Genomic DNA, 12,952 nt, shown 5'->3' with positions numbered 1-12,952 from the left:
AGGGACCAATTTTCCTCGGAAGATTTTGGATTTTCTAGGGGTTCATACAAAATCCAACGGTTTGGTTGCTGGATTTGATTCTTTTTGAGGGGAAGGGGTCTTGGCCTGATTTTATTAAGACGAAATATTGACTACATCAGTCGCCAATTGCCTTACAATACAAGAAGGGATGTTCGGATATACCCAATTTTGAGTTACATTATTTATAAGAGTAATTTTGCAAATAAATGAGAACTATTATTCATGATTCGAGCACAGTACCCAAACTCTAGTTTATGAAAATTTTGCGCCGCCAACTGAACATATGAAACTGTATGTTCAATCCTCTACGGTGGTTGTTCGTTAACTGCCATACAAGCCGAGATAACTTGCAATGAATCCCCCTCAATAATAACGTTTCGGTGGTTCAACTCCTTTGCCAAGCAGACGCCCATTTTTGCTGCCATGGCTTCCGCCACCACTGCATCTGACAACACCATAACTTCAGTTTTGACAGCTAAGATCCTTCGTGATTCCTGGCCACAACAACAATTGCTGCCAAGGCCTGCCCAAGTATATCGGAGGCCCCAAGTGAATTTAAAAATTGGAGCCCCATACAATGGATATTAGAAAAAAAATCAAATAAAATTTAAACAATGCAAAGAGTACAATCGAACCCTTGACCTTTTATCCAAAATCTAAAGTCTTTACCACTAAGCTACGCCTAGTAGTCAACTTTTGTGCACAAGTGGTAGCATTTTTGTTTCTCAATCTATAACAATCAATCTTGTGTTTTACAAGGATAGGCTTAGATTCTATATATTTTTAGTGGTGGAGCATTTCCGGAAATGATTTGGTTTCCGAGTTGTAGGAGTTTTAGTTAGGGGCGAGCAGCGGTTGATTGCCGATCATTTAGAGTCGCCCCGAAGCCGAACCAATTAATGGCGGTTTGACTAGATCACCGGTCGAAGCCGAGCCGATCAAATTGCCAGCCGACTTCGTTCGGCCCGGTTCGGTTTGGTTCGATTGACTTCGGTTGGTTGGTTCAGCCGAACACAATAAACCAAATAAAATGTGGGAAAAATGAAATTATTGAAATGTTAATGTTTAACAATGTAATTCCAATCAAAACGTAAAGAGATAACGTATTAGGCACAAAATAACTAAAATCTTTCAACAACCATATATTTAAGTTCAATTGTCTTGTAACCGTCATAGACACATAAATAACTTAAAAAGATAAATTCCATACACAAAGGTCAGACAAGTATATTTTTTTTTTGATGAAAGTAGGCATATATGCCTAGAATTTATTTATTAAATCAAAATATTGGCTTTATCCGTCGCCAATGGACTTACAATACAATTAGGGGTATTAGGAACCTCCCAAATTTGAGTTACATTCTCATTAAGAGCAAACTTAGCTAATAAGTGAGCAACTTCATTAATCTTGCGCGGACAATATTGAAATTGAACGTTTTCAAAAATTGCAATTTCGGATTGTATTGCCGATACTACATTCCTGATTCTCCACGGGGGGTCTTCATCTGATTTTGAACAAGCTTCAGTCACAACCATTGCATCACCTTCGATAACACAATTCCAACTATGTAATGATTTCGCTCGAGCAATGGCCAGTTTAGCCGCCATTGCTTCAGCTACTAAAGCGTTCGGAACTGTGATGATCTCTGTGCAGGCTGTAACAAAGTTTCCCTCATAGTCTCTACAAACTACTGCAATTGCCGCAACCCCTTCCTTAAACGCCGCATCAAAGTTGAATTTCATTGATTCTAAAGGAGGGGGAACCCACTTCACCAATTTCACATGGTCAGATATTCTCACCTCGATTTCATGATTAGGCTCTGAGAGTGTATATTCTCTTAACAGGTTCAAAGCTTGAGTGACAATTGAATTTATGCACGGAGTCGTACCCTCGAACACTTTCTTATTACGAGCTTTCCACAAAAACCAACTCGTATAAACTCTCAAGTGTATAGTAGTCTCATCCTCATCTCCCAACAACCAACTTACCAAAATAGTCTGAAAAGTTTCAACACCATCTAGCCGAATCAACAAAGGTCGACTACTCCAAACTTCTCTAGCAATTCTACACTTGCGGAACAAGTGATCAATATCTTCGTCTTCTTCATCACATAATGGACATAGCTTGGATACTACGTGATTGAATCTTAGTGCTCTCTGCTTAGTAGGTAATGCATTATGGAGGAGTCTCCATAAAAAGAACTTCACTCTTGGCATTATATTTAGTTTCTTCCAAAACTGGTTCCAAGTGATACTCGATGGCAGTTCCGTATTATGTGAAGATGAAGGATTCGCTGTCTCGATTGTTTTATAAAGAGATTTAGTGGAGAAATTACCTTTCACCGTATGAATCCAGAATAATTTATCGGTTACACATCTTCCATTTAATGGTATTTGTAATATAGCACGAGCCGAAAGTTCATCGAATATATTCTCTATTAATTCCTTCTTCCAAGAACTTGAGGCATCAATTAAGTCCCTCACCAAGAATAAATTTGGGAGATCCATGTCTTCATATTTTTTTCCGGGCTTGAACCCTCTCAAATTCGGTACCCAAGGATCGTCCCAAATTCTAATGTTCCTTCCATCTCCCACCGAATAACACATCCCCTCTTTGATAAAATTTCTCATCAATAACATACTTTTCCAAGTAGAGGTCAGACAAGTATATAAAACTTGAATAGTGGTGTATTAGTTTGATGAGAGATTGGGAGCTTTGATGTTAAGACTTCACACCTTACAGGAAACGGTGAGAAGAATAGTTGAAAACTATATCAAATTAGGTTAGATTTTAACCTTTTCACTTAAGGACAAAACAAACAGAAACTTATAATTCAAAGGAGCTCTTTATTCTATTAAAGGTTTCAATCCGTAGAATATTCCTTTCTTAATTTCCAATCCCTATTTACTATTTAGTTTCAGCTTTTCAATACTTATTTTTAGTTTTATTTTATACAATATATATATATATATATATATATATATATATATGTATAATAAATATATGTAGTTTGGTCGGTTCGGTTTTGGTGGTTTTCAATATCCCAAGCCGAAGTCAAACCAAATTTAGATCGGTTGATCGGTTTTTCAGCCGAGCCGAGCCGAATACTATTCGGTTCGGCCTAAAAACCATTCGGTCTGGTCGGTCCGGCCGACCGTTGCTCACCCCTAGTTTTAATCAACTTATTATTCTCCTACTACAAATGATGGTAGAGGGTGTCGGTTCCAGTAGAGGCCAGTTCTTCTTTTATAAGAAAAATTGATTTGGGGTTCTTTCTTTTCATTTAGTAGCCTGTTTGTTTCTTGAGTGGAAGTTTTTCTTTCTCAATTAAAGTGCGTGAGATATTTTTTTTCCATCACCAAGTAGTATTAATTATGGAGTACTTAACTTGGTATATTTTAACTTTCAGTATTCTTGGATTTAAGTGTTATACATTTGCACTCTTCAGTCGGATACAATATCAACGAAGATGCTGATGTTGGAGCAAAATCTCAGATAAGTGGGGCTGCTCACTCTTTATCCTCAAACTCTTCTGCTAGCGGCCGAAATCCACAACTTCATTTGAATAAAGTTCTGATTATTTATTTATTACCTAATTACTGTTCCTTCAGTGGTTTGTTCATTTCTCCGAAATAGAATCTCACACAGTATGCAGTTCCAGTAACGAATTTTAGGGACTTTTCATGTAATTTCACAAAATTTCAGGTCCCTTGATTATTTTTTTTCCTAAATTGAGAGATTTCTTTCTTTATCTCAAGATGGATCAGCAGTAGGGGATATGCACCAAATTTGCTAGTTGTGTCTCTTAAAAACCATAAAGGGTTTTCCCATAAAAAATTTCTATGACTGAAAACATGCTTTCGAGTAGTTTGCAGAAGGATTGTTAAGGTGTCTTATTAACAAAAATAGAAAATAAGATAATCAACTTCCTTTTGTTTGTTTCTTTTTGTGGCTCACTGTGGTTAAAAGAAGATATGTGAGACTGAGAGAAAGGTTTGAAGCTTGAATAATCATGCGGATAGGTCCCCAACTTCTTCCACTGAACACCAACTGGAGGGATGACTGGGAAAACAAACTCTCATCGGGTGTTGGGAGAAAAATCGTCAACAAGATGTAAGAAGTTGAACAACATCATTTAGAGATGTTTCAAGATATTGGATCCTTTGTGGAAATGTATAGTTGTAGATAATTAGTGGACATTTATTATTATAATATTATATCTTATTATACGAAAATTACTTTATTGATATTTCAAAAAAATACCCTACCAGGATTTTGTTATTATCACTTTATTATAACTAGGGTATATCCCGTGCCCTAGGGCACGGTCACTTATATCAATCAAATGTTACAAAATTTATTTTATATTTTACTGAGAGAGGGAGATTTTTGTTAGTTATTATTTTTGGGTATTATCTTTTTATTTCTTTTCTCTTAAATTAGTTATTATTTTATTGAGAGAGAGAGAGAGATTTTAATTTCTTTCTTTAACCCTTGAAATTTATTTTGTTTCTTTTTTTCTTAAATTAGTTATTTTATTTCTAAGAAGGAAAATATTATTGTTTTTTAAATAGGTAACTTTATTTCTACGAAGGATTATATTTTAAATTTTGAGAAGGACTTCCAAACAATATGCATAATTAAATAAGGATTTTAATTTATTATATGAATTAACATGTTTTTATTAATAGCAAAAATATTTTGTTGGACTTGTGTACGTAGATATTTATTATCACATGTTTTATTCTTAAAAAAGAAAGTATTACTGTTAATTTCAAATTGGCTCCATATTTTATACCAACGGTAAAAATTTGGCGCTTATATTTGTCTAACGTTTTAATTTGATTTAAACGCTATGATTTGTTAGTCATATTTAACCCTTCATATTTTCATTTCCACTTTACCTTTCAGTTGATGGGTTTCCTCCACGTCCTTTACCTATTCTAGTCGGCCACCAATTGTTGTCCACTAAAAAAAAGTCTTCTTCTTTCTCCCTCCCTCCTACCACCGCCATCACCGTATCCTTCATCATCTTTATCTCTTTAAATGGAAAACTCGCCGAAACTAAAATATTTCAAATAAGCAAGAAATCATATCTCAAACCGATACGCTAGACATTTCAAATGTCCTGAACCAATGCCACGAATATCCAGTGTCTGACGATGTCTTGATTCAACCTCCCTATTTCTATTATTAGATGAACCCTATTTTGTTTACCATGCAAAGATGACTAAACTCACCAAAATGACCCTGACCAACTTCCAGAATGATTTGATTTTCTTAATTTTTTTAATTTGGCTTCCTCTTTCCTCGTTATCCTTCTTTTAGAAAGTTATTTTTTTTCCATTTGAGAAGGAGTCGTTAACAGATAGCCAACAACCTTTCTTTCGAAAAATTCTTTTTACATTTTCCACCACCAGCCGTAAGAAGAAGATTTTTTTTTTCTTGATGAAGGACTTTGTTAGATTGTTGCGAACCACTCTTTTTTCATCGAATAAGGAGAGGCACGAGATGGAGGAAATTACTTTTACGAAATAAAAAGGTAAAGAGGAAAAAAGGAAATATATTACAAAAATGTTGTTCATGAAACACTTTTTGGTAGAATAATCTCACATTGCTCGTAGACTGAGCATATGATGAGTTTATAGTGTGGGAAAAACCTTACGTCCTTAGTTTTTAGGGTGAGCGAGACTCAATACTAGGGGTGGGAATCGGTCCATACGGGTGGGAAACAGACACTAACTCAACTCATCCGGACGGAATGGGCACAAGTCCTAAGTTCCCACTTGGACATCCGGACAAATGGGCGGACATTTCAGATTTTTCTTCAACAAAGTGCCCGTCTGTGACCGTTTAGATAGTCGGGCAAACCGGGTGTCGATCGGTCGGACACCGGTCCTAATGAACAAATAAAGAAATTTTGTTCGAAATTAAAACTGTTTAGTAGCTAAATACAACTTTCTAAACTCCCACTTTATAATTCCAAAAAAGTAAATGAATATAAAATTAAAAGATAACCATTGAGATTTCTCATGGATTACTATCAGTCATATTCTTCTTCTCATGGATTACGATTGGTGTATTGTGTATTCTCGGGTTACTGGTGAGATATTGAGATTTTGGAGGAAATGGAGACTAGAGAAGGCGAAGACAAGATTAAGAAAAGTGATTTCAAGGGTTATATATTTTTACTCTTGAAATCTAACGATTGTAGCTAACCTTACCAATCTAAAGACTTAAAATCAATCATATAGGCGGACGGGTATAAAAGGTGGGATACACAGACGGGTATGGACGGGTTCGGTCGGGCGGACTATATAAGCGGGGAGACTCAGTCAGATCACCGGGTAAAGAAGACCTATACCCGCGTCCGTCCGCTTAAGCTCTTTCGGTCGGGTGGGTACGGACCGATTTAGGCATCCGATGGTCACGGACCCTTCGGACTCGGACGACCGTGAGCAAGTTCTGGGTTTCCGGGCTAAAATCCCACTCCTACTCAACTTACACTGGTACCAGGGCCCCAATATAACAAATCTCGTCCCAATACTATTGAAGTTAATGCTAAGGGTAGATTGTTGAGATAATCTCTCACTTTTTTTTATTTTTTGTTGAGATAATATCTCAGGTTGGTTGCTAAACGGATATAGTATAGAGGTGAATTTACAATAGTAGGACTAAGTCTAACTATACCTCTTAAACTAGGTTTGTGTCCTTAAAGTATTTATTTGTGTTTTTAATCGACTGCTTTCTCCTCCCCCTTGCTTTTCTTGTTATTGTTGTTTACTGTAGAAGAGAGAGAGAGAGAGAGAGAGAGAGAGAGAGAGAGAGAAAGGGTTGAATTGAAGGTGGAAAAAAGATGGGCAGAGTATACCCTATTCCCTCTGATGGCGATGATTGGAGACCCCAACTCTCATCTGATGATCGTCAAAGCATCGTCAGTAAGATGTAAGTACTATTCATCGATCTTCTTTCCCTTGTGTTGATCTTCCCTAATTTTTTTCCTTCATTTGGTTGATTTCTGCCATCCGATCCAATTAAATTCGTCTGCAAATTATTGTTTAGTTTTGACCAAAAGATGAAGAAGAGAGGGTTTTAGGCTATTTGTTTCTGATAAGTTGATTGTTTTAATGTGTAGAATGACGACATTAGAGAAACACATTACTGTTTCTGGCCCAGAGGAATTGTCTGAACTTACAAAAATTGCTGAAAGGTTTGAGGAAAAGATATACTATTCTGCGACAAGCAAGGTATGTCTCTCTTACCTGATTCTACATATATTCTGGTAGTTTTTTTTCAATCCTCCTATATTAATGGGCATGTGTTGGGGGGTGGGAAAGGAATTCGATTACGATGATTATCAATCTTGTAATTTGGTTTCTAGAGATTCAGTTACCTTACTATATTGTTTTGGTTTGGTGAAGAACATGATTGTTAGAGATTGATTTTGTCAATTGATTATTTGATTGACGATTCCAAGGGAAAGAGAGTCATAAAGGCATTCTCCCCTGGGTTTAGGATTCCCCCTTTTAGGAGGAATTCTATTCCTTCTCGGAATGCGGCTCTTGATTCGTACTTGTCTAATAAAACACCATTTCAGTTGCGGCTCTTGAGTGTATATCCAACACGAGGTGCAGATAGATCTCTTTTTGCCTTAATTGGCGTGTGGGAATGGAATGTGATTCCATAATGGTGTTGAACTGATTAATCGGACGAGAATAAAGACGGTGTCTCATTCTACATGTCAATATCAATATCGACAACAATGAAATTTATAGTAAGAGGAAAATCCGTCGATTTTAGAAAACGTGAGGGTTCAAGTCCCTTTATCCCCAGAGGCTCCTTTTACTCCCGGAGTCTTTATTTAGATTTATACTCTGAAACCCATTCTTACCACAAGCTTTTAATAAGATGGCCGTGATCTGGCGTTACGTGCGACTATCTCCACTATTGAAAGAGGGAAAGAAAGATAAAATCCGCTTACTAAAATGAAAAAATTGGCTTTCTACATATGTATTGTTCCAAGCAATGATTTTTATTAGGTTTAGCAAAGAAAGAGACTTCATAGAAGCCGATATATGAAGAAATAGATAAGCCTATGATGCTATATTTTTTATCATGATTGATACAAATATGGATCGAGCCATTTGTTCCTTCATCCAAGAAAAGGTATTTCTATTTTGCATTGCCCATTTGTTGATCCCAAAATTTCTGCAACAAATTAGGTAGGTTGCTAGTGTAGTTCCCACTTCCCTCCCTGTCCACGATTCTGCTATTGTATTGGAATACTTTTACTGGAATATAGGAAGATTCCCTAGATGGGTAGAAATTTAAAAAGTGAGTAAGATTTTTAATGGTTTGTTTATGTACGAAGTAACAAACATTATGATTGGACCAATATTGGTGGATCAGTTTTTAGTCATTCATTGAATGATAAATCATTACAAGTGACGGAGATACGCTATTTAAATACCAGAAGATTCAATATTTTAAAATTGTATCTAGAATGACTCGAAAAGTGGAAACAAGATCCGATATAATTTGGTCGTTATGATCAAACCCAAAATCTTTGGATAGAACCAATCATTAGTTCCCAACCACGGGGCGAGTGAAGTCCAATACATAAATCAGTTAATAAAAGAATAGAAAATGATTTTATTGTGTCAGTTAATTTGTAGAAGAATTCCAGAACCCAAGAATTAAGAATGACAAGTTCTTCATTACAAAGAATACAATAACCACTTAGAATAGGGAAACAGATTATATTTGTCGAGAAGTCCAAAATGCTGGTGAGCGAGAATGCACCAAGAATCACATTTTTAGCATAATAAGATTCCCTTAAGAAGGGGAATCCTAAACCCAGGGGTGGATGGGATTGCTATCCTATGCCTCAGAAATCATCAATTAAATATTATACCAATAAAGTTAATTCTTACCAATCATGTTCTTAACCAAACCAAACAGTAAAGGGTGGTATTGCGATTACTGGGAACAACATTACGGGAGCGCGACCCTTTGTGTGTGCCAAGCATGGCCCCAAAGTGGAAATTAAATAGAATAGTTTGTTCCTTCCTATGACTATTTTTTCAATGCTCAAGAAAGAAATAAGTAACTTGAAGTCAATGACAAAATTGTTGTGAAATCTCATCATAAGTTGTAAGCCCAGGCCTAGTCGACCCAACAGAGTATAGGGTCAAACCTGGCTCGTGCTACGTTGGAGGGAACAACCTATAGCCGATCCCATTAAAAGTCTAACTTCCTAATTTTTCTAAATCTGTTTACTGTTAGTTATTTCTTGCTTGATTTTATTATATTTGTTATTGTAGGTATAGACTCTTGTTTTGGACTTTGAAGCCACATTATAATGGTCATGTCGTTTTCATTAATAAATTTGGGAGAATTTAGAGCAGTGGCGAAGCCAGAAAATTTCTTTTCTGGGGGCACATTTTCATTGTAAAAAAAAAGTATCATAAGTAAATAAGGCGTTATTTATTTATTCATAATATTTTAATTTACCATGTTGCATTCCTCCTGGGTCGCCTTAATGGAAAAAGTTTAAGTCACACAAAAGTTTACCATATTTAAAAAACGACAACTTTAGAAAAAAATCCAATTAATATGGTGTTGTTTGATCCTAGAAAAGCTTTGACAACGCCATCTTGCCCTTCTTGGTACGCATTCTCTTTGACTTGGTAAATATGGTTTCATTGTCTTTTGCTAGAAAATGGTAGTTTTGAATCTTGAATCTCGAGTCTATCGATTTTGAGCAAAACAAAATCGTACTTAGGAGCGTTTTTTTAAATTTTAGAACTTGCGAGTACTTTTAACTTAGAGACTCTTTTAACAAGAACGAGAAGCGCCTTTAAAACATTTTCTGATCTTATAATAAGGATCTTAATAAACTTATGAGTTTGAAGTAGAAAAATACTAGGAATTGATTTATTTTCAAAATAGGCTTAACTTAGATTATTAATTGGTTAATATGTGGTGGATATATAGGGTGAATGCAGGGGCGGCCCAGGCCCAAAGCAGCTGCTTTGGGCCTCATTTGGAGAAGGCCCCAGAACCAAGTATCTTTATAAGCACCCACTGGAAAAAAGAATTAAAGGAGCAACTGTTGGCTGTTCCTCTGAATTGGTCCGGGAATTCTAATAAGAGTCCCGCCTGGCTACCTAAGAGATCCCGTGACTACCTAAGGCTAAGAGATTGGAAAGGAAACCTAGTGCCGTAATGCCTAGTGCCACGTGTATATTGTTGAGCATGCATACATGACGCCGCACGGCACGTTAGGATTTGATATTCCGCACTATCGACCCGTGTCTTTTGAGCATAATATGCCGGGTCGACCTAACGGGACTAAAAGGCCGTGACACTAGGCCTAATAATCTAATTGCAATTGGGAAATGTCACCTACTGACCTAGAGGTGACCTATTAATTGTAATCTTTTTTTGTTGCAAAGTTAACCTAATTGTAATGGAAAAAGGAAATCTAATCACCTGTTATATAAGCACATAATTTTTATTTTTGTCATCCTAAAATCTAAAACTAAAAGGCAAAACCTCATCATATTTAAGTGTTCTCTCCTTCAGTCTTTCACCCTAATTTCCCTATCTCCCTGTTATGTTCGATCTTTTTTAGGTTAATCTTCCTCTCTCAGCCCCGCTCCCTTCTACTTCCACTTTTCTCTTTTGAATTGTTTTTGTGAGAGTTAATCTAAATTGAATTTTATTGTTAAAACAAATTTCTACAATGTATCAAGTGAGTTTATTAACTATATCGGTTACAGTAGCTTCTGTCGAGAAAAGTTCTTCTAAACTAAAATTGACCAAGTCTTACCTTTGTTCCACCATGTCATATGAGAGATTGAATGGATTAGCTATTTATCAATTGAACAAGATATGACGGAAGAATTGGACTATGAACACATCATTAGTAATTTTGCATCTCAAACGGCGAGAAAAATGTTTACAAAACATATTTCACTCATTCTTACATGTAGATTGGATGTTCTTAAAAAGTATATAGTTCACGTTTATGTTTTTAAATTATACTTTTCACGCGAATTTAAATTGTTACGGCCAACAACTTTTTGAGTTAAATTAGTGTATAAAATTAAGGCCCCGAATTTTACTTCGCTTTAGGCCCGCCGTGGGTGAATGGTTTCCATATAAAAAGGTTTAGTTTCCATTTATGAAGAAGACAATAAGGTCACTAAGGAACTTGTGGGGGCATGCGCCCCCACAGGCCCCTTAGTGGCCCCGCCCCTGATTTAGAGCTAGGGTGAATTGTGTACAAACTATTGGGGTTTTGGAAGACTTGCAAATACCATTCCTTGTCACCTGATTTCAGAAATCAGTCTTCTGTAGTGGCGCGCCTAGCGCTTTAATAACGATAAAAACTCGACAAAGCCCCAATTTCTACGGTTCTACCAAGAAGCAGCAAATTGTCAGATTGTTCTTAGGCCATAAACAAGGCTAGAGGGTATCTGTTCTAGCAGTTTCAATAGTTTTCTTCTTTTTCTTTATACAAGACAATTAGGTTGTGTCCATTTTCATTCAATTTTTCAGAAATAGAAGATTTGGAATCTGGTTCGAGGTCTGATTGACTCAAGTCAGATTTCAGAATGTTTTTTTTTTCTGACTCATGATGTCTAACGCGCCTGAGACACTGATTTGCGCTAATTTTGAGTTCCTTTGAGTTAAACGATTCAGATTTCACCGAGCCAGATCTAGACAATGAGAAAAAACAATACCACCTTACTAAATTTTGGAGTGCTCTTTGTTTTGATTTGTTCTTTTTATTGAGTTGACGCATTCTTCTTTCTCTCCATTTATGTCTAAATAATATGTTTCTTCATCTCCGCACCAGTAGTATTTGCTATCTATAATTTGTGAAACCTTATGTGCAGTATTCATGGATTTAAATGTTATATATTTTCATTTTTCAGTCGGATTATCTTCGAAAAATAGCATTGAAGATGCTGACGATAGGGACCAAATCTCATACAACGGGTGGTGCTAATACCTTATGGTCCGACACTGCTAGTAGTAGCCAAACTCTCCAAGGTAACACAGATTTTTCTACAATCTTTTTTGGTCCTAACTAACCCAGAGTTTAGAAGTTGTATAACATTGAAAGTATGATTTCTTCTCCTAATATGCCGCCATCGCAAAGAACAAAAATATTAATCGAAAGAAAAACGTGGATAGACAAAAGAAGTTTTTGTCTTCTTTCTTCCATTAAGTATGCTTGTTATTTCTCTAAGAGTACATGTTTCCTGCATTTTTATCTTGTGACCAATTTATAATTAACGCCTGTCCATTTTCAAACGATTTGTATTCAGTTGGATTATCTGCGGAAGATGCTGAGTAGAGAAAGGATCTGCTGATGTTTGTGAGGTAGAGAGGAGAATTATATATTTTGAACTAAGTGGTATTAGTGTATTCTGTCACTCTCTTATTAGTGTTAGTGTTTGTGTTCTCTTTATTTAATAATGATGAATTGGCATTAGCAAAGCTTGTGATGTATGATTGAGGACATAGTTTGATCATGTTTAACCATTATATCGGTCTGTAATTATGGTCTGATATGGTGTTGCTCATAATCGATTCTAAGTGGTTGCAGGTTTGATTATATCCACTCTCTTCGTGTATCTTCATTTACAATGTAATCAGCCCAAGTTAATGATGAAGTAGAAGGGAATAAATATGGATAAACAGAGAGGAGAAGAGTAATTCTAGTCATTAGGATAGTTTCGGAATAAAAGGATAACCTTAGCTAATTTTATTGTTAACTTTAAAAGCATACAAGTCTCTCCTTACATGCTATAGTTGTTTATTTATGAAAAAATGAGTGAACCCCAAAATCTAGACCCTAATAGGGAAAGAACTATCCAAAAATAATAATGTAAAAGAAAAACAATTTTTAACGCT

General features: G+C 36.0%; 1 protein-coding gene across 1 annotated transcript; it reads left to right on the top strand.

Annotated features, from left to right (window-relative positions):
- The first annotated feature begins 6,579 nt into the window (after positions 1-6,579).
- On the top strand, positions 6,580-12,653 carry LOC147558928 (mediator of RNA polymerase II transcription subunit 15a-like). The gene is made up of 4 exons (XM_086660681.1): positions 6,580-6,967; positions 7,158-7,269; positions 11,968-12,085; positions 12,364-12,653. Exons 1-4 carry the CDS (start codon positions 6,879-6,881, stop codon positions 12,390-12,392), a joined length of 348 nt encoding a protein of 115 aa, XP_086516807.1. The 5' UTR covers positions 6,580-6,878; the 3' UTR covers positions 12,393-12,653.
- Positions 12,654-12,952: the final 299 nt, after the last annotated feature.

The sequence above is a fragment of the Eschscholzia californica genome, unplaced genomic scaffold (genome assembly GCF_041429995.1).
Source record: "Eschscholzia californica isolate CP2 unplaced genomic scaffold, dmEscCali1.0.p SCAF_2, whole genome shotgun sequence".
Taxonomy (NCBI): domain Eukaryota; kingdom Viridiplantae; phylum Streptophyta; class Magnoliopsida; order Ranunculales; family Papaveraceae; genus Eschscholzia; species Eschscholzia californica.
Note: the sequence above shows the minus strand (reverse complement) of the source record. Positions and strands in the feature narration are given on the sequence as shown.

Coding starts and splice junctions, on each gene's coding strand:
- LOC147558928 (XM_086660681.1), top strand. CDS start 6,879: ATGGGCAGAGTATACCCTATTCCCTCTGATGGCGATGATTGGAGACCC. Junction 6,968..7,157: donor CAAAGCATCGTCAGTAAGAT/GTAAGTACTATT, acceptor TTTAATGTGTAG/AATGACGACATTAGAGAAAC. Junction 12,086..12,363: donor TAGTAGCCAAACTCTCCAAG/GTAACACAGATT, acceptor ATTTGTATTCAG/TTGGATTATCTGCGGAAGAT.